The sequence below is a fragment of the Macrotis lagotis genome, chromosome 6 (genome assembly GCF_037893015.1).
Source record: "Macrotis lagotis isolate mMagLag1 chromosome 6, bilby.v1.9.chrom.fasta, whole genome shotgun sequence".
Classification (NCBI taxonomy): Eukaryota; Metazoa; Chordata; class Mammalia; order Peramelemorphia; family Peramelidae; genus Macrotis; species Macrotis lagotis.
The window spans coordinates 181,342,593-181,368,629 of record NC_133663.1 but is presented as its reverse complement, the minus strand read 5'-3'; the positions used below and the strand labels follow the sequence as shown (position 1 = coordinate 181,368,629).

The 26,037-nt window shown below is 38.4% G+C and overlaps 2 protein-coding genes across 3 annotated transcripts in view; one reads left to right on the top strand and one right to left on the bottom strand.

The window, feature by feature from the left end:
• CARS2 (cysteinyl-tRNA synthetase 2, mitochondrial) overlaps positions 1-10,281 on the top strand; it is an 82,646-nt gene extending 72,365 nt beyond the window's left edge. For both annotated transcript variants that reach the window (XM_074192036.1, XM_074192034.1), the window contains 2 exons: positions 9,045-9,296; positions 10,069-10,281. In XM_074192036.1, the coding sequence (XP_074048137.1) occupies positions 9,045-9,296; positions 10,069-10,131 (315 nt within the window). In that variant the 3' untranslated portion in view covers positions 10,132-10,281. The remainder of the gene's footprint in view (positions 1-9,044; positions 9,297-10,068) is intronic.
• Positions 10,282-19,226: 8,945 nt separating this feature from the next.
• The window catches only part of LOC141491273 (ATP-dependent (S)-NAD(P)H-hydrate dehydratase-like), a 57,468-nt gene continuing 50,657 nt past the window's right edge, over positions 19,227-26,037 (bottom strand). The window contains exons 8-9 of the mRNA XM_074192033.1: positions 25,644-25,764; positions 19,227-22,208 (exon numbers count right to left, since the gene is read on the bottom strand). Of these exons, the coding sequence (XP_074048134.1) occupies positions 22,058-22,208; positions 25,644-25,764 (272 nt within the window). The 3' untranslated portion in view covers positions 19,227-22,057. The remainder of the gene's footprint in view (positions 22,209-25,643; positions 25,765-26,037) is intronic.

Genomic DNA, 26,037 nt, shown 5'->3' with positions numbered 1-26,037 from the left:
CTCTATATTTTTTAGAAATGAGACCTTTATCAGAACCCCTAGCTGTGAAAATTGTTTCCTAGCTTTCTGTTTTCCTTCTTATCTTGGCTGCATTAGTTTTATTAGTGCAAAAACTTTTTAATATAGTCAAAATCATCCATCTTGTATTTTATAATGTACATTATTTTTTGTTAGATCATAAATTTCTCCCCTTTCCATAAATCTGACAAATAGAGTATTTCTTGGTCTGTTAATTGGTCTGTAGTGTTGCTCTTTATGATTAAATCCTGTACACATTTCAACCCATTTATTTTAGTATAGGGTGTGAGATGTGGATCTTTGCCTAGCCTTTTCCATATTATCTTCCAGTTTTCCTAGCACTTTTTGTTAAACAGTGACTTATGGCGACAGCTAGGTGGCACAGTGGATAGAGCACTGGCCCTGGAGTCAGGAGGACCTGGGATCAAATCATGCCTCGGATACTTAATAATTACCTAGCTGTGTGACCTTGGACAAGTCATTTAACCCCATTGCCTTAAACAAATAAAATTTAAAAAACAACAGAAAAAACAGTGACATGTCTTTGGGTTTGTCAGGCAGTAGATTACTATAGTCATTTACTACTGTTTCTTTTGAACCTATCATAATCCACTGGTCCATCACAATTTTTCTTTTTTTCTTTGTTTATTCCAAATATTTATTTATTTTGAAGTTTACAATTTTTCCCCTAATCTCGCTTCCCACCCCCCCACCCCCACCAAAGGCAGTCTGTTAGTAGTCTTTTTATTGTTTCCATGGTATACACTGATCTAATTGAATGTGATGCATCACTGTATTTCTTAACCAGTACCAGACAGTTTTGATGACTGCCGCTTTATAGTGTAGTTTTAAATCTGGTACAGCTGGACACCTTCCATTGCATTTTTTCATCAGTTCCTTTGATATTTTTGACCTTTTATTACACCAGATGAATTTTGTTACTATTTTTTCCTAGCTCTGTAAAATAGTGCTTTATGATTTTTCAAAGAGCTATCAATTTTTGGTAGTTTGATGGGTTTGGCACTGAATAAGTAATTTAATTTAGGTAGAATTGTCATTTTTATTAACCATGAGCTGTTGACATTTTGCCAGTTGTTTAGATCTGACTTTATTTCTATGAAAAATATTTGTAATTCCATTCATACAATTTCCCATTTTCTGGGATTGTCTTTGGGAGGTAGATTTCCAAGTATTTTATGAGGTCTGCCATTAACTTTAGGTTTTTGCAAGGCAAATGGGGCAAGTGGCTTGCCCAAGGCAACACAGCTAGGTAATTATTAAGTGTCTGAGACCAGATTTGAACCCAGGTACTCCTGACTCCAAGGCCGGTACTTTATCCACCATGCCACCTAGCCGCCCCTGCCATTAACTTTATTTATTTATTTGTTTATTTGTTTATTTTTAATTTTGTTTTTTAATTTTCATTTTGTACGAATGTTTTTTTTACATTAATAAAATATTCTTGTTTAAGAGTAAACAAAATACCCCTCCCCCCATGAATATAGACTTGCTTGGGCGATAAAGTAAAGGGGAGAGAAAAAAAAATTAAAATTAAGAAAAGAATAATAATAATAATTGTAGGTATGGCCAGGTGGCACAATGGACGAAGCACCAGCCCTGGAGCCACGAGCATCCGAGCCCACATCCAGCCCCATAGACCCAACAATCACCCAGCCGTGTGACATGCAAGCCACCTGATCCCCACTGCCCTGCAAAAACCTAAAAGAAGAAAAAAAAAGACCCAAAATAAAATAAAATAGTAATAATAGTAGGGGTGGCTGGTTGGCAGACAGAGCATTGGCCCTTGAGCAATGAGCACCTGGGTCCAGACACCCAAAGATCACCCCGCTATGTGGCCCCAGGCAGGCCATCCAGCCCCACTTGCCCTGCACCCTCCCCCAAATAATAATAACAAAAAATGTGCTTGAGTCTTTGTTCCAACACCAACAACTCTATCATGGGTGAATCTCATTCTTTATGGTAAGTCCATCGCAAAAGTTATTTCCATATTTTTCCAACATTGCCATTGCTGATCACAACTCCCTCCTTTCTTATTTCTCCACTACCATGTACTCTACTTTCTCTCTCCTTTCACTGACTCTGCTGTAGGGTCGCTGAGTGGCGCAGCAGACAGATCCCTGGTCCTGGAGCCAAGAAGCCCTGAGCCCCCATACCACCCCTTAGGCCCAGAATCCACCTGGCCCTATGGTCCTGGACAGGCCTTCCAATCCCAGCCCCTTGCAAGAAGTAAAAAAAAAATGTGTTATATCTGACCACTCTCCCCCCCCATGGTCCATCCTCTCCTCCTTTATTCACATCCCCACCGCTTTCCCCTACTCCCCGCTCTTTCTTACTCCAGATGCCTATACTCCATTGAGTATATATGCTGTTTCCTCTCCTAGCCACCTCTGATGAGAGTAAAGGTTCCCTCATTCCCCCTTGCTTCCCCCTTCCATATCATTGCAATAGCTCATTGTAATAATAAAAAAAATCTTATTATGTGAAATATCTTGGCCTATTCCCCCTCTCCTTTTTCTTTCTCCCATTCCATTTCCCTTTTTTTCTATTGACTCCATTTTTACACCATATTTTATCTTCGAATTCAGCTTTCTCCTGTGCTTCAACTATAAAAGCTCCCTCTACCTGCTATCTTAACTGAGGAGGTTCATATGAGTATTATCAGTGTCATTTTTCTATGCAGGAATGCATGCAGTTCATCATCATTAAGTTCCTCATATTTCCCCCCTCTCCTCAAATCTCCTTGCTTCACCTGAATCCTGTATCTGAAGATCAAACCTTCTGTTCAGCTCTGGCCATTCCAAAAGGAACCTTTGAAATTCCCCTGGTTCATTGAAAGTCCATCTTTTTCCCTGGAAGAGGACATTCAGCCTTGCTGGGTAGTTCATTCTTGGCTGCATTCTAAGCTCTTTTGCCTTCCGGTATATTATATTCCAAGCCCTACGAGCTTCCAGTGTATTTGCTGCTAAGTCCTGTGTGATCCTGACTGCAGCTCCATGATATTTGAACTGTGTCCTTCTGGCTGCTTGTAATATTTTCTCTTTGACTTGAGAGTTGTGGAACTTGGCTATAATATTCCTAGGGGTTGGTTTTTTGGGATCTCTTTCTCGGGGAGATCAGTGGATTCTCTCCATTTCTATTTTGCCCTCTGCTTCTAGAATATCAGGGCAATTTTCCTGTAGTAATTCTTTGAAAAATGATGTCAAGGCTCTTTTCCTGATCATGACTTTCAGGTATTCCAATAATTTTCAAATTATCTTTCCTAAGTCTGTTTTCCATATCAGTTGTTTTTTCAATGAGATATTTCACATTTTCTTCTAATTTTTCATTTTTTTGGTTTTGAAGTATTGATTCCTGATTTCTGGTAAATTCATCAATCTCCTTGAATTCGATTCTTTGTCTGAAGGATTTGTTCTCCTCAGAGAGCTTTCTTATCCCTTTTTCCATCTGGCCAATTTTGCTTTTTAAAGCATTCTTCTCCTCAATAACTTTTTGAACTGTTTTATCCATTTGACCTAAGTTGATTTTTAGCATGCTATTTTCTTCAGCATTTTTTTTGGATTTCCTTGACTAGGCTGCTGACTTCATTTTCATGTTTTTCCTGCATCTCTCCTTTCTTTTCTCAGTTTTTCTTCCAACTCTTTCATTTGATTTTCAAAGTCTTTTTTGAGCTCTGTCATAGCTTGAACCCAATTTCTGTTTTGCTTGGAGTCTTTAGATGCAGGAGCTTGGACCTCCTCATCTTCAGACTGAGTATTTTGATCGTTCTTGGGCTCATTTGCAAAATATTTCTCAATGGTCTTCCTCTTATTTCTCTGCTTGCTCATTTTCCCAGCCTGAGCCTGGTTTTGGGGTGCTTCCTGAGCTTTTGGGGCACTCCCACAACGGTCTCAGTGTGTGAGGCTCTGTCCTCCCTCCTGGTCTGTGAATGACCATAAGCGCCCCCCTCTGCCAAGGGGCTGAGGTGGGGGGGCCCTGCTGTTCTATGGGGGGGCCTAGACTGAGATCAGGATCTGAATGTGGTCAGAGCCCCAGAGTCCTGTTCCAGGGGCAGAGGACAGAGCTCTGCAGTATCTCTTCACTCCCTTCCCTCAGCTCAATGGGCTCATGCCCTGGAGGCTCCTGCTTCTGTTTCCTGGAGCAGGGCTGGGGAAAGGCTTGCTGTGTGCCCTGAGGGCTGGGTTCCATGTGCTCGCTCTGGCAGAGGTCCCCCTCTGTTCCCCCACTTTGTGCCCCGTGCTCCTCGGGGTGCAGCTCAGAAAACTCCCCCACTGCTGTGAGCCGCGGCTCCCAGTGCCCTGGGGCTGCCTCTGGGAAGCTGAAATTCTTTCTCTTTGGTGGGCCACCCCTCTAGCTGGCAGCCGCCCCTCCAACCCTGGTGAGCAGAGCTTTCTGCTCTTTTCCAGGTTACCTTGAGCAGGAGAACTGCCTCACTGGTTCCCTTTGTGGGTTCTCTCTCTCGAAAGTTTAGTTAGAGTCCGTAGTTTCACGTTTTTTATCAGAGAGTGCCTAAGACTTGATCCCTTCTTGTGGCCATCTTGGCTCCGCCCCTGCCATTAACTTTAAATGAAACTTTCCTTTCTATCTCTTCTTGGGCTTTGTTTTCAATATACAGAAATGCTGATTTTTATGGATTTATTTTATATTATGCTACTCTACTGAAATAGTTTCTTAGTTGATTTTTTGGGGGGTTCTTTAAGTATACCATCATATCATCTTGCAGATATTGAAAGTTTGCTTCTTCATTGTCAATTCTAATTTCTTCAACTTCTTTTTCTTTTATTTCCAAAGGTAACATTTCTAATACTATATTGAATAGTAGTGGTGATAATGGTCATCCTTGTTTCACCCCAGTCTCATTGGAAATGCTCTCTGGCTTATTCCCATTACATATAATGCTTGCTGATAGTTTTAAATAGATACTGCTTATTATTTTAAGAAAATTCCATTTATTCCTATACTCTCTAGTATTTTCAGTTGGAATGATGTGGTTAGTAAAAGACTTTTTCAGCATCTCAAAAAGATAATCATATGATTTCTGTTGTTATTAATATGTTCAGTTATGTTTATTGCTTTCCTAATATTGAACTATCTCTGCCTACCTGGTGTAACTCATACCTGATCATGGTGTATTATCCTAGTAATAACGTATCTATTTGCTAAAACTTTATTTTTGCATCATTGTTCCTTAGGGAGATTTGTTTATAATTTTCTTTGTTTTAGCTCTTCCTGGTTTAGGTATCAGCACCATATTTGTGTCATAAAAGGAATTTGGTAGAATTACTTCTCCTTTAAAATAGTTTTGTGGAATTGGAATCAATTGTTCCTTAAATGTTTGGCAGAATTCATTTGTAAATCCATATGGAGCTGGAGACTTTTTCTTAGGGAGATTATCAATGGTTTCTTCTATTTATTTTTCTGAAATGGGGTTAAGTATTTTTTTCTCTTCTGTTAATCTGGGTACTTTTATACATTTTACTCAGACTGTCAAATTTATTGACCATACTAGTTGGGCAAAATAGCTTTGAATTATCTCTTTATAATTTCCTTCTTGGTAGTGGTTTATCTATTTTATTTTTTTATATACTTTTACTTTTTTCTTACTCCTAGTTTTAGTTATTAGCTCAATTGTTTTCTTAATTTCAATTTTATTAATCTCTCCTTTGTTTTTCAGAATTTATTTGGTATTTAATTGGGGATCTTTATTTTTTTCCAGCTTTTGTAGTTGTATGCCCAATTCATTGATCTCTTTATTTCATTTATTGGAGTTGTTTTCTAGAGTGAATTTTTGTGCTTTTTTGACCAACCTGTTAGTTTTTTTTCATAACACTTTTATATAATACTCATTTCTTTTCTCAATTTTTCTTCTACTTCTTTGATTTTAAAAATCCTTGTTGTGCTCTCCCAGGAGGACTTTTTCAGCTTGAGACCTAATTGATATTTCTCCTTGAGATTTTTGCATGTAGGTGTTTCGACATTATTGTCCTCTTCTGAGTTTGTTTTGATCTTTCCTGTGGTCTCTGAAGCTGCACACAGTGCTGATGTTGCCCAGCCTAATTGTGCCTGTTGCTCAGGGGTTTCTGTGGCTGCATTGGGACTGTAGGCTCCTGGCTAGCCTCCTGAGCTGGGCCCCGTGGGCCCTGTTGACTGATCTGTGCCAGGGCTAGGCAGCTGTTGCCGGCCATCAGAACACCTGAGCAGGCCTGTGCTCCCCTCTACTTGAGGGAGACGGACCTTTTCTGCAGCCCTTCTAATTCTCTTCGGCTAGAGTTATTGTTTCATCCCCTCCTTTTGTGCTTTTTGTCGCTCCAGAATTTGTTTGAGACTTGATTTAATGTTGTTTGAAGGAGAGAGTTGGGTACCTTTCTGCCTTGTTCCCACCATGTTTTAAAAAGCGGACCAGGATTTGCACTCATTCATTCAACAGAGGAACTTAACACCAATGAAATGGAAGACTTTGGGGTAGATGAAATATTGAAGGAATCCTCTCTCTTTGCAGGGAGTGTTTGACTTCTGTGTTATTAGTCAGGGGGTGTGTGTGTGTGTGTGTCTATTTTTTAACTATAATCTGGACTCTGCTTCTAGTTCATATTTTATTTATCAATATTATTTTTGGTTTTGTCTAACTTCCTTTAAAAGATGAGAAGAAATGTCAAGTCCTCACTGTAAGTGCTCATAAAACACATTTTGAATGATTGACTCAGAATGTGGACATTTTACCAAAAAATTGTTTTTTTTTTCCAAAATGACTCTTTTACTCTAAGCACAAAGATTATTTTTTTGTTTTGTTTTGTTTTTGCAAGGCAATGGGGGGCTAAGTGACTTGCCCAAGGTCACACAGCTAGGTAATTATTAAGTGTCTGAAGTCAGATTCGAACTCAGGTCATCCACTCCATGGCCGGTGCTCTATCCCCAGCGCCACTTAGCTGCCCCCTAAACACAAAGATTATTCTGCAGAGATTATGACCCAAGTCCCCTTTACTCTACCCAGCACTCTTCTAACCCTCCCCCTTTCCCCCAACTTTTAAACACTGGTTACATTCTACAGATTTTGAAAGAGAAGATGTCTATTGGGTTTTTTTATTTTTTAAATTAGAAGTTTTGTAGGATGAAATTGTGAAAGGACAGGGACCCTAACTACCATGCTGTTTTCTCCCCTTGTTAAAAGTGGCTAATGAATCTTTTCCCCACTCCTCAGCTCTCATCTGGCTGTTTGTCTTTTGTTCTGTAACAAAACAGTTTTCATATCAAGGAATAAATAATCACTGAGGTTGATGATGATTGTTTAATAAATTATATAGTGCTTTAAGTGTTAGTATCCATTTCTCTTGCATCATTCATAGTAGGAAATGCTAACATGAACCTTCTCTTCAGTTTGCATGATTCTGAGGCTCAAAAATGTCCAGTGACTCTGTGACATCATTAGAGGAGCCTGTAGGGTAAAGCAGGACTGTCAGAAATTTAATATATTAAATATATAGAGAAATTTAATATATTAAATATATATATATATATATATATATAAAAATAATGAATGAGAAGAAAAGTCATGTCCAGAATGAGTTCAGAGAGGATGGTCCTGTGCTTTGTTAGAATATACCTGGGGTTTTGTATTCAATGTGTAGGAAGCACATTGTTAAGCTATAGTGCATCAAAAGGAAGATCACTGGGATAGGGGTCAGAACTGGACACTGCACCTTGTGAGCATCAGAATGTTTAACCTGGAAGAAAGAAGACCTAATAGTGTTGTCAGGTTTTTGAGGACTGACTGTCTTTATCTTCATTTCCTTCTTCTATATTCATCATTCTTGTCATTTCTCACAGCACAGTTAATATTCCATTACATTCACATACCACAATTAGGTTAGCCATTTGCTAATTGGTGGAACTCTACTTTGTTTTCTAATTCTTTGCACTAATTATTCCTACTGGAGAAATATTGAAAACTTTCTCATCAAAATGGGCATGAAGCAAGAATGTCCACAGTCACAGTTCTTATTTGATGTAATATTAGCAATGCTAATCATAGCAATAAAGAAAAAGAGATTAAAAGAGTTCTTTAGTAAAAAGAAAGCAAAATTATTTATTATTCAATTATGAATTTCCCCATCTTTTGCCATCCTTTCTAATTTGATCAGTGGGAAGTGCTTCTTCAGTCTTGTTTCAAATTTCATTTCTCAGATTTTTAATGATTATGAACATTTTTAGGTGGTTATTCTTTTGAAAATTTTGTTCAAAATTTTGACCACTTATTGATTCTGTATTCAAATATGTATTTGTCAGCTTTGATTTTTATCTATCATACTTTTTTCAGTTACTTTAATACAATTTTTTTTTCTTTTAGATTTTTCAAGGCTTGCCCAAGGCCACACGGCTAGGTAATTATTAAGTGTCTGAGGCCAGATTTGAACCCAGGTACTCCTGACTCCAAGACTGGTGTTCTATCCACTGCACCACCTAGCCGCCCCCACTTTAATACAATTTTAATCAGTTTATATCAAGGTTTTAGCTTCATCACTTTTTAATTTTTTCCTACATTATGGAAATTTTTATGTGATTGAGATATGATGTGTTTCATCTTTTAAGAACTTTTCTATCCTATGCTGATGATGAATTTTCCTCTTACCTATGATTATGAAAACTATAACCTCCAATTTATATCCTTAACTCTTGTTATATTTAGTTTGGTTGCAGTTTGAGAGTAGTTTTTTCAGGTGTAGAATGAAGACAATATTTAAGGGGGGAAATGAAGCTACTTGACAGCCAGACAAAGCTTTTATAAATAAACTGCAAAATTTTGTTCTTCTTGCTATCTGAAATAAAAGTACTCCATAATCAAGAACTTTCTTTATATAAATGTTACCCAGGTCAAAAAAAATGCTTACTCAAGGACTATTCATTGTAACAACTTTATTGAACCAAATCAAAAAAATTACTTTCTTTGAGCTGTTTATCAGGACCCAGATGTCCCTGTCTTTTTTTAATATTGGAATTTTGTCTGTGTTTAGTTTACTTCAGAAAATAGAAGCTCAGCTACTCTGCATAGTGTGGTTGATGAGCTCGTGCAGTTTCGTTCCAAGGTCCGTCAGTTCTCTCTGGCTGCCCCGGAAGACACGGGGACTGTCACCCCTGACCTGTCCAAAGAAGCCAAGAAGTTACACAAAGAGAAAAGGCAACAGTTGCTGTTAGAAAGGAAACCACTGCTCCAGGCTTGTGATAACCTCCGGCAGAACCTTGCTGCCTATGGAATCAACATTAAGGTTCGTGAAACATCTTCTGCTTTGTGTAAAACATGCTCCAGAATTTCCTGAAAAGGAATTTAAAATGGCTCTTGTTGGAGTTGTGGCAGAAGGTGTAGATTTTTAAATTCCCTATTGGGAATTTGGGAGTGTTGCTACCAGGTGTGTTAAACTCTGTCGCAGGGGTGGGGAACCTTTTTTCTGCCAAAGGACATTTGTATTATTTATAATATTCACAGGCCATATTTGTTTAGACATTTTAATTCATCTCTTAAAAGCAACTAGATTTATTGTATTTCAAGTCGCGCTTAGGTTTGCCTTGGCAACACCACTTGGAGAGAAGAGTTTTATTTGATAGTTCTTTAAAAAGAGATTTTGAGAGACTGTCTTTTAGTTGCTTACAAATTACTTTTCTCTTTGAAGTCTTGAGGCTTTGAAAGGCACCAAAGTTCTCATTCACCAAAATGATAAAGGTTCATAAAGTCATTTTGGATCTTTCTGAATTTTATGCAAAATTTTACCATTAAGAATGCTTAAGTTTTTTTTCCTTTTGGTCTTTTTCTTTTTTTTTTAACAACTGACTAATATGAAAATGTTTTACAGAATTAGCATTTTAGGAACAGGGGAGAGGAGGAAAAAAATTTATAATTCAAAATTTTGCAAAAATGAATGCTCAAAATTATTTTTATTTAGTGATTGTAAAAAAATTTAAATTAAAAAATTTTTAAAATACTTATATAGAAAAAAGATGGCTTTTTAAAGATAAATTTTCTTTTAAAATTTTGATTTATAGGATAGGAGCAATATTTCTACATGGGAATTACTGGAACCTGGAGCAGAGGAACAAAAAAATTGAGAAATAAAATAAGATTTAATGAAATGTGTTCTTTTCATAAATGTATTGATTCAAGGTTTATTATTGGAAGAATAAAACTTTACATTAAAGTTTTCCTTTCTGCTGTTAAATAAAACTAAATTTTAAACTGGTAGAAGTTGTTTCATTTCTGTTAAATGTGCTTGAGATTTTCATTTTGTCAGCTGTGTAATACCATTTATGACTCAGCTTGCACTGTAGATAAAATATTCAATATAGCTAAAGAGTAGAAAGGGTAAACCTTTGATTTGGGTAAAGAGAAATCTCAGAAGGATCTTCCTATAACATGTAATGTATTATATAAGCCTGTACATTTTCTGTATTTTAGGATTGGAAAATTGCTTAGAGCAATTAGAAGTTTATGACTTGCCCAGAGGCTCACAGCCAGTATGGATCACTGGCAGGACTAGAACCCAGTTTCTCTGAAGTTTAAGGTTTCCATCTGCTATGCCACTCTACCCCTTAAATTAGTTTATAAATAAAAATAAAGCAATATTAAACTCAAGCAACTGAAAGCACAAGGAAAGACTGGGAAAGTTATGGAACAGTTTAAGGCTGGTTAAGACAACACATCATGAGAGTTATCCATATTTGGCAGGAGCCCAGCCCTCAGTGACTTAGACAGTTTATATACCTTCTGTCACTTGGCCAGAGACCATATACTCTGCTGTCCACTAAGTCAGATTTAGGACAGTTGAAAAACCTAGAGCTATTTGTGTTAGACCCTGGGCTTTGAAGTGTACACATACCAGGTCCACTGTACTTCAGAATCTAGTTCTCATTAGTGAGTTCTCCCCATAGAGTGATTTGACAGCAGTGCTGTCATGGTTTGAGGTCACCATCTGGTACATGAATCCAGGAATGATTCAGCAAAAGCCCATGAAATCAAATCCTTTTTTAAGTGACTTGCCCAAGGTCACCCAGCTAGGTAATTATTATGTGTCTGAGAATAGATTTAAACTCAGGTTCTCCTGATTCCAGGGTTGGTACTCTATCCATTGCACCACCCAGCTGCCCCAAATCCTTTTTTCTCTAGCATTCAAAGCATTGTAGTTTTGGGGGGTTTTTTGTCTTTGAACCTTGTCTGCAAATAGTTATAAGCTGACATGGTCCTGTGATTCATTTTTTTTTAAACAAAATTTCTTTTTCAGTCAACAAATCCATTGTCTCCTTTTCCCCAAACCCAATTTGTTTTTTTCTTTTTTATTCTCATTTTGTATGAATAATGTTTTTTATACATTAATAAAATATTCTTGTTTAAGAGTAAATATAGACTTACTTGAGTGCTAAACTAAAGGGGAGAGAAAAAATTAAAATTAAAAAAATGATAGTAATTGTAGGTATGGTCAGGTTGCGCAGTGGATGAAACACCAGCCCTGGAGCCAGGAGCACCTGAGTCTAAATTCAGCCCAGCACACCCAGCAATCACCCAGCTGTGTGACCCCATGCAAGCCACACCAAACCCATTGCCCTGCAAAAACCCAAAAAAGAAAAAAAAAAGACATAAAATAGTTATAATAGTAGGGGTGGCTGGGTGGCGGACAGAGCAATGGCCCTTGAGCCGCTCCAAATCCAGCCTCAAGACACGCAACAATCACCCAGCTATGTGGCCCCAGGCAGGCCACCCAGCCACATTTGTCCTGCTATCCCCCCCCTCCCCATCTGAGTTCCAACCCCACCAACTCTGTCACAGGTGGATCACATTCATTTTTTTTTAATTTTAGATTTTTTGCAAGGCAAACAGGGTTAAGTGGCTTGCCCAAGGTCACACAGCTAGGTAATTATTAAGTGTCTGAGACCAGATTTAAACCCAGGTACTCCTGACTCCAGGGCTGGTGATTTATCTACTGTACCACCTAGCCGCCCCTGGATCACATTCTTTATGATAAGTCCATCATAAAAGTTACTTCCATATTTTTCCACTGTTGCCAATTGCTGATCACGACTCCCTCCATTCATATTTCTCCACTACCGTGTACTATATTTTCTCTCTCCTTTCATTCTGACACTGCTGTAGGGTATTTGAGTTGCGCAGCAGACAGATCCCTGCTGCTGGGGCCTCTTCCCGAGTCCCCATAACACCCCTTAGGCCCAGCATCCATCTGGCCCTATGGTCCTGGACAGGCCTTCCAATCCCAGCCCCTTGCAAAAAGTGAAAAAGAAAACGTGTTATATCTGACCACTCTCCCCCCATGGTCCATCCTCTCCTTCATTCACATCCCCCCCTTCCCCCTGTCCACCCCTTTCTTACTCCAGATGCCTATACCCCATTTGAGTATATATGCTGTTTCCTCTCCTAGCCACCTCTTATGAGAGCGAAGATTCCCTCATTCTTCCTTGCCTTCCCCCCTTCCATATCATTGCAATAGCTCATTTTAATAAAGAAAAATCTTATATTAAATATCTTGGCCTATTCCCTCTCTCCTTTTTCTTTCTCCCATTACATTTTCCTTTTTTCTATTGACTCCATTTTTACATTACATTTTATTTTCAAATTCAGCTATCTCCTGTGCTTCATCTATAAATTTCCCTCTACCTGCTCTATTGAATTGAAAAGGTTCATATGAGTATTATCAGTATCATTTTTATATACAGGAATACATGCATTTCATCAACATTAAGTCCCTCATATTTTTCCCTTCTCCAATCTCCGTGCTTCACCTGAGTCCTGCATCTGAAGATCAAACCTTCTGTTCAGCTATGGCCATTCCAACAGGAACTTTTGAAATTCCCCTGGTTGATTGAAAGTCCATCTTTTCCCCTGGAAGGGGACATTCAGTTTTGCTGGGTAGTTGATTCTCGGTTGCATTCTAAGCTCTTTTGCCTTCCGGTATTATATTCCAAGCCCTATGAGCTTTTAATGTAGTTGCTGCTAAGTCCTGTGTGATCCCGACTGCAGCTCCATGATATTTGAATTGTGTCCTTCTGGCTGCTTGTAATATTTTCTCTCTGACTTGGGAGTTCTGGAACTTGGCTATAATATTGCTGGGGGTTGGGGTTTTTTTTTTGTATCTTTCTGGGGGAGATCAATGGATTCTCTCCATTTCTATTTTGCCCTCTGCTTCTAGGATATCAGGGCAGTTTTCCTGTAGTAGTTCTTTGAAAATGATGTCAAGGCTCTTTTCCTGATCATAACTTTCAGGTATTCCAATAATTTTTAAATTATTTTTCCTAAATCTGTTTTCCATATTAGTTGTTTTTTCAATGAGGTGTTTCACATTTTCTTCTAATTTTTCATTTTTTTCGTTTTGAAGTATTGAGTCCTGATTTTTTGTAAAATCAGCCATCTCCCTGAGTTCTATTCTTTGTCTGAAGGATTTGTTTTCCTCAGAGTTTTCTTATCTCTTTTTCCATCTGACCCATTCTGCTTTTTAAAGCATTCTTCTCCTCAATAACTTTTTGAACTGTTCTATTTGACCTAAGCTGGTTTTTAGCATGCTATTTTCTTCAGCATTTTTTTGGATCTCCTTGACTAAGCTGCTGACTTCATTTTCATGTTTTTCCTGCATCTCTCTCATTTCTTTTACCAATTTTTCTTCTATCTCCCTCACTTGATTTTCAAAGTCTTTTTTGAGCTCTGTCATAGCCTGAGCCCAATTTCTGTTTTTCTTGGAGTCTTTAGATGCAGGAGCTTGGACTTCCTCATCTTCAGATTGAGTGTTTTGATCCTTTTTGGGATCACAGTCTAAGTATTTCTCAATGGTGTTCCTCTTTTTTTCTCTGCTTACTCATTTTCCCAGCCTGAGTCTGGTTTTGGGGTGCTACCTGAGCTTTTGGGACATTCCCACAAGGGTCTCAGTGTATGAGGCTCTGTCCCCACTTGTGGTCTCTGAATGACCATATGCGCCCCTCCCTCTGCCACGGGGCTGAGGTGGGGGGGGGGCCCTGCTGTTCTATGGGGGACCTAGGCTATCAGGATCTGAATGTGGTCAGAACCCCAGTATCCTGTTCCAGGGACAGAGGACAGAGCTCTGCAGTTTCTCTCCACCTCCCTCCCTAGGCAGCGTGCTTCACATGCTCTAGCAGAGTTCCCCCCACTGTTCCCCCAAGTTGTGCCTGGTGCTCCCCAGGGCGTAGGTCAGGAAACTGCCCCTGCTGCCGTGAGCCTTGGCTCCCAGCAACCTGGGGTTGCCTCTGGGAGGCTGAAGTTCCTTCACTCTGGCAGACTGCCCCTCCAACCCTGGGGAGCAGAGCCTTTCTGCTCTTTTCCAGGTTACCTTGAGTTGGAGAACTGTTTCACTGGGACCCTCTGTAGGTTCTGCCTCTCGAAAATTTAGAGTCCTTAGCTTACAAATTTTACGAGAGAGCACCTAAGACACGATCCTCTCTTGTCACCATCTTGGCTCCGCCCCCCCCAACCCAATTTGTGAAAGGAAAAACAAAACTATTAAAAACATCTTGTCTGGGGCAGCTAGGTGGCGTAGTGGATAAATCACTGACTCTGGAGTCAGAAGTACCTGGGTAATTATTGTCGCAGACAATAATTACCTAGCTGTGTGGCCTTGGGCAAGCCACTTAACCTCATTTGCCTTGCAAAAACTTAAAAAAGAAAAGAAAAGAAAAAACATGTCAAATTTCTGCATTGGCTATATCTAAGAAAGAAAAAAAATCTCATTCTGCTTACCAAGTCCTTAGGAAGTAGTCAGTGTGTTTCATCATGAGGCCTCAAATCATAATCCACTTATTCTACTGATCAGAATTCTGAGATTATGGAAGTTTGTCTTTATATATTGTATAAATTGCTCTGGTCCTGCTCACGTCTCTGTCTCAGTTCATTCGCGACTTGCTACATTTCCCTACTGTAACTATTCTTTTTATAGAGAAAAAGAGTATTCCATCACATTTGTATTCCATGACTCGTTCAGCTATTCTCCAATAGATATGGGTGCCCTCACTTTCCAATTCTCTGCCATTCAAGAAGCTTTTTAACTTAGCACTAATTCCTCCCTTCTTATTTCTCTATTTTGTGAAATGTAATTTCTGTATTCAACTGTGTGTATTCTTTCCTTTAACCAGTTCAGATAAGAGTGAAGTACAGGTGTCAGCTGCTCTGCTTACTCTTTTCTCCCTGTTTGTATAGAGTTCTACTTTCACATTCTGATTGTTAGATAAGTTTCTCTACCTTTCAACTCCTATCTCTTCCCCTCCCCCACCATGTATTCCTCTTTCCTTTTTTTTTTTAAGATTAGGCCTTCGTCTAGTGATACTCTCCTCTGTTCCCTAAAGTGGACTGGGTTCTGTGAGAACACATGTATCATCCCTTTATATTAAAATATAAGCAATTTGTCCTTGTTAGCCTTATAATCATTCATGTTTACCTCTTACATTTGCAATTCCCATTTTATTTCCTCTAGATTTCAGACTAGACTAGAATCTGGGACTGAGATAACCACTCCACTCCTATAGTCCAAAGCTACTTGCTTCTAAAACTTGCCCCTCGCTTTGGGACTGCAATTTCTTCTCAGAATGCTATCCCTAAGCACAGGTCCCTACTTCAATTCAACCTGAATTTGGTTAGGATTGTGTCATGAGCAATAGAGCTTCCAGTTGGTGACCTGTCCCTGTAGCATACACAAATTTAAGCCTCTCTATACTGGACTCAAGACCTCTCTGCCCTGGTCATAACCTCCCCTTACACAGAAATGCTTAACATGGCACATTCCTGACCAGATTCTACCCTTAATATACAATTACCTCTTTCTACATTAATCTGGGCTTGAAAAATGATTCATGTTTTCTTGGATTTCTTAGCTGTATTTTCTAGATCTTTTTAGAGGAATTATGGGGGTAGAATTCAATGTGCTTCTTCTTCCTCTGCCATCTTTCTTCTGCCTCCTAGGGACTCATTATCTATTGTCAACTCTACAGGCTGGTTGTGGTCCTGAATTGTTAGGTTGATGGTGACAGTGAAAAGGGCAGTGGGTTTGGTGTTCAGCCCAGGAGAAGCTATGGAATCCAGTTGGGGGTGTCTATGGGCCAGTGTGCTACATTTTAAATCTCCATTTTATTGTTTAAAATTAGGGTCTTTTATATAGCTCTTGCAGTTATATACATACATGCACATACCCATGCATCATTATTTTGGTTCTATTTTTTGTAATTTGAATGACTTTATTTTAACCTTCATATATTTCTCTGGATTCTTCAAATTCATCATTATCTGTGACACAATAATATTGTTACATTCCTGTAACACTTTTGTTAAGCTGTTCCCCCAATACAGGGTTGTGTGGTTTTGTTATAACTTTTTTGGTTTTATAAGTAGTGCTGCTTCAATTATTTACATTTTGATTGGTATTTTTGTCAGTACCCTTGGAATATGAACCTAATGCTCCACTGGGCCAAAAATATGAACAATTTTATATGTCTTCAATTCCAAATTGCCCAAAAGGTTGAACCTACATAGAATACATAAATGTTTCTAATTCTGTATAAGATCAGTTTTAATGTGCATCTTTTATAGTGATACCCTTTTAAAATAGTTCTTGAAAGCTGAATTTCTTCTAAGTCCTTTTAATATTTTTTAACAATTTTTCTGCTTGAGGAATAGCTCTTAAACTGTATTTCTGTCAATATACTAATAGATCTTAAATAGAAGGCTTTTTCAGAGAAATTTTGTGCAGACTTAGCCCAGTATCTTTTTAGTTTACTTTTTTTTGTCTCTCTGCTGTTGCAGTCATTTATCCAGAGTTGAGAGGTATGAATTCCCATTCTTATCTAACTTTGTAGCTCATTTATCCATTTCAGTTTACTATAGTATGTGGCATAGAATGCTTTTCTATACCAATTTGCTTTTAAATTCTTCCAGTAGTTTTTATTGAATAGAGTCCATTTCTTCTAGATTTTGGGGGAAAATTAGACATTTAAGTCTGCTGAATATAGTTTTGCCCTTTTTAAAAAAAATACTTACCAAATAGTTTTGAGAACTACTGCTTTATATTATAATTTGAAATCTGGTAAAACTAAAGTCCTGGGTATTATTGCTCTTTTAAATACCCCATTTTGACTGGTAAAAAGAATGGCATGTACACAGGTGATGAGGAAGGTGAGGAAGGTCAGGCATGTTAAGAAATTGGGATGGGGTCAGTCCCCTTTGGTTTAGAGTAGGGCAAGTCTATTAGAACCATGGATGGAACTTTGTTGTCTGATTGTGAAGGGCCTTAAAACAAGGGTAAACAACTTATTTTTTATTCAGTAGCTAAAGTGTTTTGAGGGTTTTTCCCCCACATGGGTATGATGCACAAAATACACCATAAAGAACACTGTGTCTTAAGTCTAAAGATTCAAGTTTGAATCCTCATTCTGCAGGGCAGGCGGTATCCAACTTTCTGTTGGACGTTTTGCTCTAGTCTACCCTGATTAGAAGGCAGCTAGGTGGTGCAGTGGATGGAACACTGGTCTTGGATTCAGGAGGATGAGAGTTTGAATCCTGCCTCAGACACTGATGTTTACTAGCTGTGTGTCCTTGGTTAAGTCACTTAACTCTGCCTCAAATCCAGGGCCATCTTGTCCATGAGGCTGTGATAGCACAGTATCCCCTCATTCAAATCCAATTCATGTGCTTGTCATGGAATCACTTACCCAATGTCATGGTCTTCTTCAATAATGAAAGACAAGGGGCCTGCTAGGTGGTGCAGTGGATAGAGCATTGGCCTTGGAGTCAGGAGTACCTGAGTTCAAATCTGGTCTCAGACACTTAATAATTACCTAGCTGTGTGACCTTGGGCAATCCACTTAACCCCATTGCCTTGCTAAAAAGCCTAAAAAAAAAAAAAATGAAGGACAAACATAAACCTGATTAGACCACAACATCACTTTTTGGCGAGGCCAGAATAGTCAGTGAACTTAGGAGGCTAGCTTGAAGAAAAGAACAGCATGAGAGAAACTTGCAGGGGTCTTAAGTCTATCATCAAGTATTTGAAGAGCGGTTCAAATTTCTTATTCTTGGTCCTTGAAGAATTAGACTTGATTTAAGGAATAGCTTCTTAACAAAGTTATCTGAAAGTGAAATAAAGTAAGTTCCCTTCATTGGAGGGCCTCAGGCAAAGGCTGGATGACCTTGTTCAGTAGGTTGGAGATAAATTGGCATCCACGTATGAGCATGAATTAAATGTGCTGAGGTCATTTCTTGTTTTGAGATTCAGTTTACTATCTATGACTATGAGCAAGTCACTTTACCTTTCCTGTTTCCAAATTTGTAAATGGGGAGTGGGGAGGTATTAGATGATCCATTGGTACTGTCCAGCTTACTGTCCTATGCACTACTATCCTATTATAAATAGTATATTAAGGTTATATTGTTAATTGTTAAGTTTGGATTGAGAAATTGGAGATCAGGACAACCCCTAGGAGACCTGTTATGGACAACACCATCCACATCCAGACAAAAAGCAACAACAAAATGCAAATGGATGCTATGTTCACTTAAAAAAAAATCTCATATTTTTCCTTCCTATCCCATGATTCTTTCTTTTCCTTGGTCCTAATTCCTCATATACAAAATGTGAGGATGTTGATGGGTGTACACATACACTTTGCTCTGGACTGTTCGCTGCTGAGGGGAGGGGAGTGGAAAGGGATAGTAGTGGGAAAAATGTGCAACTTATGAATTTGCAGGTGGAAGAATGTTGAAAGGTTTTTCATGACATGTGGTTGGAAAAATAAAATTTAAAAAAAATTGGAGATCAAGGACGGGAATAGTTAAGAGGCTTTTTCAATAGGCCAATTGAAAGATAATGAGAACTGAGCTAGAATGAGAATAATGAAAATGAAAAGGGATACATGGGAAATTTTTTTCAAAGGTTGAATTTGACAAGGCTTATTAGCCATTAAGAGATTTGACTGAAATCTTGTCTCTGACACATCAACCCATATGTGAATAGGTTAAGCATCTTAATGTTCTGGATAGCTCTACAACTGTAAGGAACTAAAGAGTTCCTGAATCCTACATCCCATTAAAAATCTAAACAAAATTACTGATAAAATAGTTAATAAACTAAAAACATGAAAGGCAAATAAGAGGAAGAGAAGAGATATTATCTTCAAGCCTTGAAGAACAGTGGTACCATTCACAGAAACCTTAAGTAAATGTTGATGGAAAACAAGTTTGGTTTGGGGCATGAAGGATTTGTGCTACCAAGCCACATCTAATAGGTGGTTGGAAATGTGCAACTAGGGGTATGGATAGGGTTAGAATCTCAGATTTGAGATTTTATCTACATAAGAGTCTTGAAAACTGATAAGACTGGCAAGGGAAAAATATATTTAGAGAACAAAAAGCTACGATCAAGGATCAAGCTACAAGGAGCATATAAACACTCCAATGGATCTGTGCTCTCCAGTTTGGCTGTTCCCTTTCACTTTCTTATTCTATACTTTTCTCAGCTTTCTACAAATGGTCCATGCAAGGTGCACCCAACTGGTCAAAGACCTTCCTCTAATCTTTACATGTGCTTCAAGAAACACAAGATGCTTACTTTGGTACCTAAAAGGTAGCCATCATACCAGGAGACCCAGGTAGCACATGTCATGGGGATACCTCTCTTGGTCCTCACTCCACTCCCTCTATGTCCCCTTTTCTGTATAATCTGATTCATTCACAGATATCCACCTGGTCCAGGTTAATTCTTCTCAGTGTCCTTCTCTAGTCATTTAAGTCACATTGAGTTCTTTCTGTAAGAATAGCATCATGGGTGAAGGAACAACCCAGTGCAACTCAGAATACTCATTAGAGTAGGAGCCTTGAACCATTCACCCCAGGAAGTCAGCAATGATTGATGGCACCAATTAATCTTGATTAAATGCCAGTTACCTAATATTTCAATGTGCCAGCTATCTTCAGTAGTTCTAAGGCTCCTTGGAGGATTGAGGTAGTTTATTTTATGTGACAGCTAGGTTGTGAAAGGGAAAGGACATTGAAACAATTACCTTTTATTCTGCCTTCATAAAGAAACTAAACTTTCCTCAATTTTCTTCCAACATTTTTAGTCACTGAAAACAAAAAAAGGCAACAATTCCATTGACATATTTTATTTGTAAGAAAACTGCTACAAAGAGTGAGGACATGTGTATGCTTGGGTGAATGAGAGAGAAGTCTGAATACCAAAATTAAAACCAAGTTAAAAACCAAGATGGTGTGAAATCTATACTAACTTTAAGGATTTGGCTTTTGGCCAAAGAAGCTCATGTGAGTTGGTTGGATTATTGTACTTCTAAAATAAAAGCAGCTGTTGTTCACTTTTTAAGACCGATATCAAGGCTCTGAAGTAATATCCCAGGGAATAAGTTGTTTTTCCCAGAGAAGTTCATGGAAATACATTTCATTTATAATTAAGTATACAGCCTGGAAAAATCATTACCAAGCATTTTAAAATTTACCAATTTTAAAGAAAATTCAGTGTTTTGGGAGTGAGGTAGATATTGCAGTGTGTCCAAAAGATCAATTTTCACTGAAAGATATTTAAAGAAATTCTGTTTTTTTCTTTTAAATAGGAAGGTATGGAAATGCATTAAAACCCAAAGTAACAAAACAACACTTAAAGAAGCAGTTAAGGTATTGAAGAACTGGTGCACTAAGAATAGGAGATACTTTAGGAAATGTTTCCATCACCTGGATATCCAAGTCCAATAAGCTACAAATTCAAACTAGCTGTAATAATCCTATTACAACTAGTTGGAAGTGTTCCCTAAGAATTAAAAATACAAGTATGTTTGTTTTGGGTTTTTTTTAAGGCATCAGGTACTTTTATTTTTGTTTTGTTTTTAGGTTTTTTGCAAGGCAAATGGGGTTAAGTGACTTGCCCAAAGCCACACAGCTAGGTAATTATTAAGTGACTGAGACCGCTTTTGAACCCAGGTCCTCCTGACTCCAAGGCCGGTGCTTTATCCACTACGCCACCTAGCCGCCCTGGCATCAGGTAATTTTTGTAAGGATTTACAAATAAATCTCAAACCAGACAAATGTGCCTAATAATGCCACCAGGACACAATATTGATTATTAGCTCTATCCTTGGCAGACATCAAGTGTCCCCAAAGCTATTAAGTCTCCAAAATCAGCCAAAAAACTTGAACAAATATAAAACTTAACCTCAGAGGCAAAAGAATTATAAAATGCCTTGCTCGTCACCCTAATTTACCTTCTGATTCACTCAGGTACAGTTGAAAGCCATCAAATAGTTTAGTCTTCATGTTTAGCCTCACAACCCACTAACAGATTGCTTTGATGGCCCATAGATAAAATATGTTTTCATTTCTTACCATGTCTCTAAAATCATTCTTAACAAACACTTTATTCCAAAAGTTACTGCTATCCATTTTGCCATATTCTGATAGTCTTTAGAACAACTTTTTTTTTAGATTGTAAATGGTGCTCAAACTTTAAGATTTAAATGATAAATTCTAATTCACATAGTAAAGTTTCAGTGATGAGAAATGGGGCCCAATTTTTTTTAATCTAAATATTATCTAAGACTTAGAAAAGTGTAATTTTATCCAAGTTAGAAACTGCCCAGCCTCCCAAGCCCGGTGTTAAGTTAAATGTGGAATGAAAACCCAATGTCATGCCAGTTCAGGTGTAAACCAAGAAAGTCAAACTGATGGAAGAATTTTATTCTCATCTTCAAATTGTGTATTTCCACAGGCCTATCAGCACTTCTTAGTGCTGAATAACTGAAAAATAAGAGTAGTAATTTCAGTTTAGTTTTATTAGAACATTTGCAATTACATCTTATTTCAGCCAACAGATCCCGGTATTCCAAACTCTCAAGAAATATCTAAGTTAATCACCTTAAACCCTAATCTTAAAAACACAAAACACTTGGAGAGTCTACGACTTCACATGGAGCCTCTTGCCCAAGGACTTCTGTAGCCAAAGGTGTTTTGCTTCTTGTGTGCTCTGCTCCCCTTGCTTCAAGTGTCAAACAACTTGTTGAACGCCATCCCCACTTCGGCTATCATGTCAGTGGTTGTCATCGAGCGCCCGTATTTCTGAAAGGCCTGGTTGTTACACTGCCTTGTGAGAGAACATGCCCCAAAAGCAGCCACGAGGAAAGGGTTCTGACTAAGAAGTGAAGACAGAGCTCATTAGAAAGAAGTTTCTACATGTGGAAAGATTCAAGGAAAAGAGTCATTGGAAACCATTAAACATAAGGTTTATAAAAATGCTGATGGGAAAGTCTGTCCTCCTGTCAGACCACTTCTTAATATTCTTGACCTAGAATGTGTTTTTAATCCCAGGTTATATAACTTTAAAGTCTCCCCCCCCCCAATCCCAATCAAGGCCAAACAAATTTAGAAATGACTCCTAGGGTGCTTAAGAGGGTTAGGAAAAGAGTTCTTGGGTTCCCAATTAGGTGAGGTCTACAACCTTGATGTTTCATAGTTTAAAATCCACCCCCCCCAAAATGCCATTAAAATATCTACCCATTTTAGGGTATAAAGATATGAGGTTTTTCATAGAAATAAAAATTTAATACTTAAAGGGTGTTCAGGAATTTATAATAAAAATCAATTATGAACAAAGACTAAAGTAGAAGTATTGGGGAAAAAACTAGTGGTTAAATAGGAAAAATAGAATATAGTTCAGTGGGAAAAGCCCAACCCAGGAGTCAGAGGAACTGTATTCAAATCCTGCCTCTGATAATCTAGCTCCTCTACTGCTCAAGCAATCCCCTTCCAGCTCATCTCCTCACCCACCCTTGTGTCATCCCTACTCTTACCACTCATTTTCAATTTCTCTCTCTTCTCCACTGGCTTTTTCCCTACTGCCTATGAACATTCCCATTTGTTTCTCCCATCTTGAAAACACCTTCACCTGATCTTTCCCTCCCCTCTAATTATTATCCTCCATCTCTTCTGTCCTTTGTGATTACATTCAATGGAAAGACAGTCTACTATAAAGGTGCCATCACTTTTTCTCCTCTCACTCTCTTCTTAACCTCTTATAATCTGACTTCCATCATTCTACCAGAACTGCTCTTTCCAATGTCTCTAGAGATCTCTTAGTTGCCAAATTTAAGGGATTTTTCTCAGGCCTCGGTCTCTAACCTCTCTGCAGCCTCTGACACTATTCATCACCCTCTTCTCTTTAGTATTTTCTTCTCTATAAATTTTCACTCTCCTGTTATTCCTCCTTCCTAGGTGACTACTTCCATTTCTCCTTTGCTAGATCCTCCTCCAAATCAAGCCCTTTAACCATACAGATGTCCCTCACGGTTCTGTCCTGGGCTTCTCCTCTTCTTCCACATGCTCTAATTCATTATCTTTCCCCCTGAACCTTAATCTCCACCTTTTCCCCGTCATTGTAGAGGAAAACACCTTCCTCCTGGTTTCTCAGGTTCACAAGCTACAAGTCATTCTGGTGTCCTCACTCTCACCCCATACATCTGAGTTGTTGCCAAGGCCTGTCAAGTTCACTGTGAATACATCCCATCCTCTCTTCTGAACCCCCCCCAATGCAGATCCATCATCATCACCTCACGTCTGTACTACTACTACTACAATGGTCTGCCCTCCTCAAGTCTTTCCCTAGTCCAATTTATACCCTGATATTAAACCACTTATTGCCGCACCCATTCAAAGTCTACACGTCAAAGATAGAATCTTCTATGGATAAAAACTTTGGCATTTGGAGCCTTTTGTAACCTAGCCCCTCCCTCCCTTTCCTTTTTCTACCTTAGTCCCAGGAACACTCCAAGTCCAGTGGTACAGATGAGACCCTATCTGGCTGTCCCCACCCCCCAAGTGTGATCTCCCCCCCTCAACTCTACCCTCTGATGATTTTCTTGGCTTCTTTCAAGTTAAAATCCCATCCTTTACAGGATGACTTTTCCAACTCCTTTTACTACTTATGCCTTTCCTTTGTTAATTATTTTCTATTTATCCTGTCTAGAGCTTGTATATATTTATTTTCATGCTGTCTCCTCCATTAGACTCTGAGTTCCTTGAAGGCAGGAACCATCTTTTGCATATTCTTGAATTCCCATTGGTTAGCACAGCACCTGCTACAGTTGTTGCTCAATAAACTTCTATTATTAACTGATACCTACTACATAGTTACTTTATGCAAATCAATTAACTTCTCCAAGGTCTGTCTCCTTTTCCTCATCTGGAAAATGAAGGGGTTTGACCAGATGACCTCTGGGGTCCCAGCCAACATTAGAGCTATGACTTTGTAATCTCTTAAAACATATAAATATTCCTGCTAACAGACACTGAATTTCTTCTGGGACAGAAGACTGACTGAAAAAGTCATCTCTCTGTAGCTTAACTGTACTGGTTTTTTGTACCAGTACTTTGCCTTTCCTGACTCCTCTTGATTGGTCTTCAGACCGCACCTAGTCCAGCATCAGGCTCCTATTTGAAACCTTGGTTGGTAGGGGCTCCAAAATTTGAAAGTCACTTCTGTTCTCTAGATCAATAGTGTCACACTCAAATAGGCTGAATTGTATTTTTATTTCTTTTGTTAAACATTTCCCAATTATATTTTAATTTGGTTCCTGTCCACTGCAGCAGACCTTGGAGTTTGATACCTCTGCCAGCTGGGCAGCTAGATGGACAGTGGGTAGGAGTACTGGTCCTGAAAACAGAAGGACCTGAATTCAAATGCACCTCAAGCCATTATTAGTTATGTGGCCTGGGACAAGTTACTTTACCCTGATTGCCTTGCATCCTGATTCACATTTGGCCACAGGACCCAGATGGCTCCAGAGGATAAAGTGGGGCTGCTGATTTAGCATAGCGCCCCCCCACTCAAATCCAATTCATGTGCTTGTCAAAGTATCACCTTCCTGATGTCAGTCTTCAAGGATGAAGGACAAACATCATCATCATAACCATCATCAGATAATACAATCAGCCATACCCCCATATACCTTATGCTATATATTTATGTATGCTAAGTAAGTCTTATTAAAAAATTAATTCTTTTTCTGGTCTGGTAGTTTCCTCTTACTATGAAGTGGTTTGGAAGGAAATGATCATAATGTCATTTATAAAGAGGGCATTACTGATTGGTGAAGCATCTTAAATATACATAACATATATATACACACACACACACACACACACACACACACACACATATATGATCACAATCAAGATCTGCCTTGAAGAAATGTAGCATTGTTTCTAAACTTCTGTGGTAAGAACATTTAATAACTGAGTACCTCTGAGAGAAATTTTAAGTGTTTTCATGTTTTCTCTTAAATAGTTTGCTTATATAGTCATTTTTAAAAAAAATCTACAAAATACAAACAGTTTAGATAATGACCAAAGACATTAAATTTTAATTTAGAATTCTTGACAATTATCCTTAATTAAATCTGGTATTTTAGAAAGAGAATCAAAAAGTGCACTTGACACCAATTGCTTGTGAGATTAGGGAGGGAGAGAGAGGAAGAATGATGGGACTAGTTAGGAAAAAAAATACCAAGGGAATAATAATTAGCTTAGAAAATTACATCTCCCACTGTAGTAAAATAAAACAAAAGCATACCCATTTGTTTTTTCGGGTCCAGCAAGAAAAGCCCAGTGTGCTAGGACCCCAAGGGAACCTGACAGAAGATCTCCTTGTCCACCGCACCTTCGACCACTTCCTTCATGACTACACACAAGCACTAAACAAAAGTAGACAAGGAATAAACATATTGTCTTCTACATTGTACAAATCTGCATCCCTGAAGTGAGGCGAAAGGAGGAGGAAAGATGGGGAAATACAGAGTTATTATAAACTGTATTTAAAAAAAAAGCCCCAACAACAAATGGAAGCTATATGTTTAAAAACAGTCCTCAATCTCCAAAAGTATTATCAGAAGTGAGAAAAAGGGGATTACAAATCACTAGGAAGTAAATTGTTTTTAAAAAGAACATCAGTAAGACTTTAGATAAAC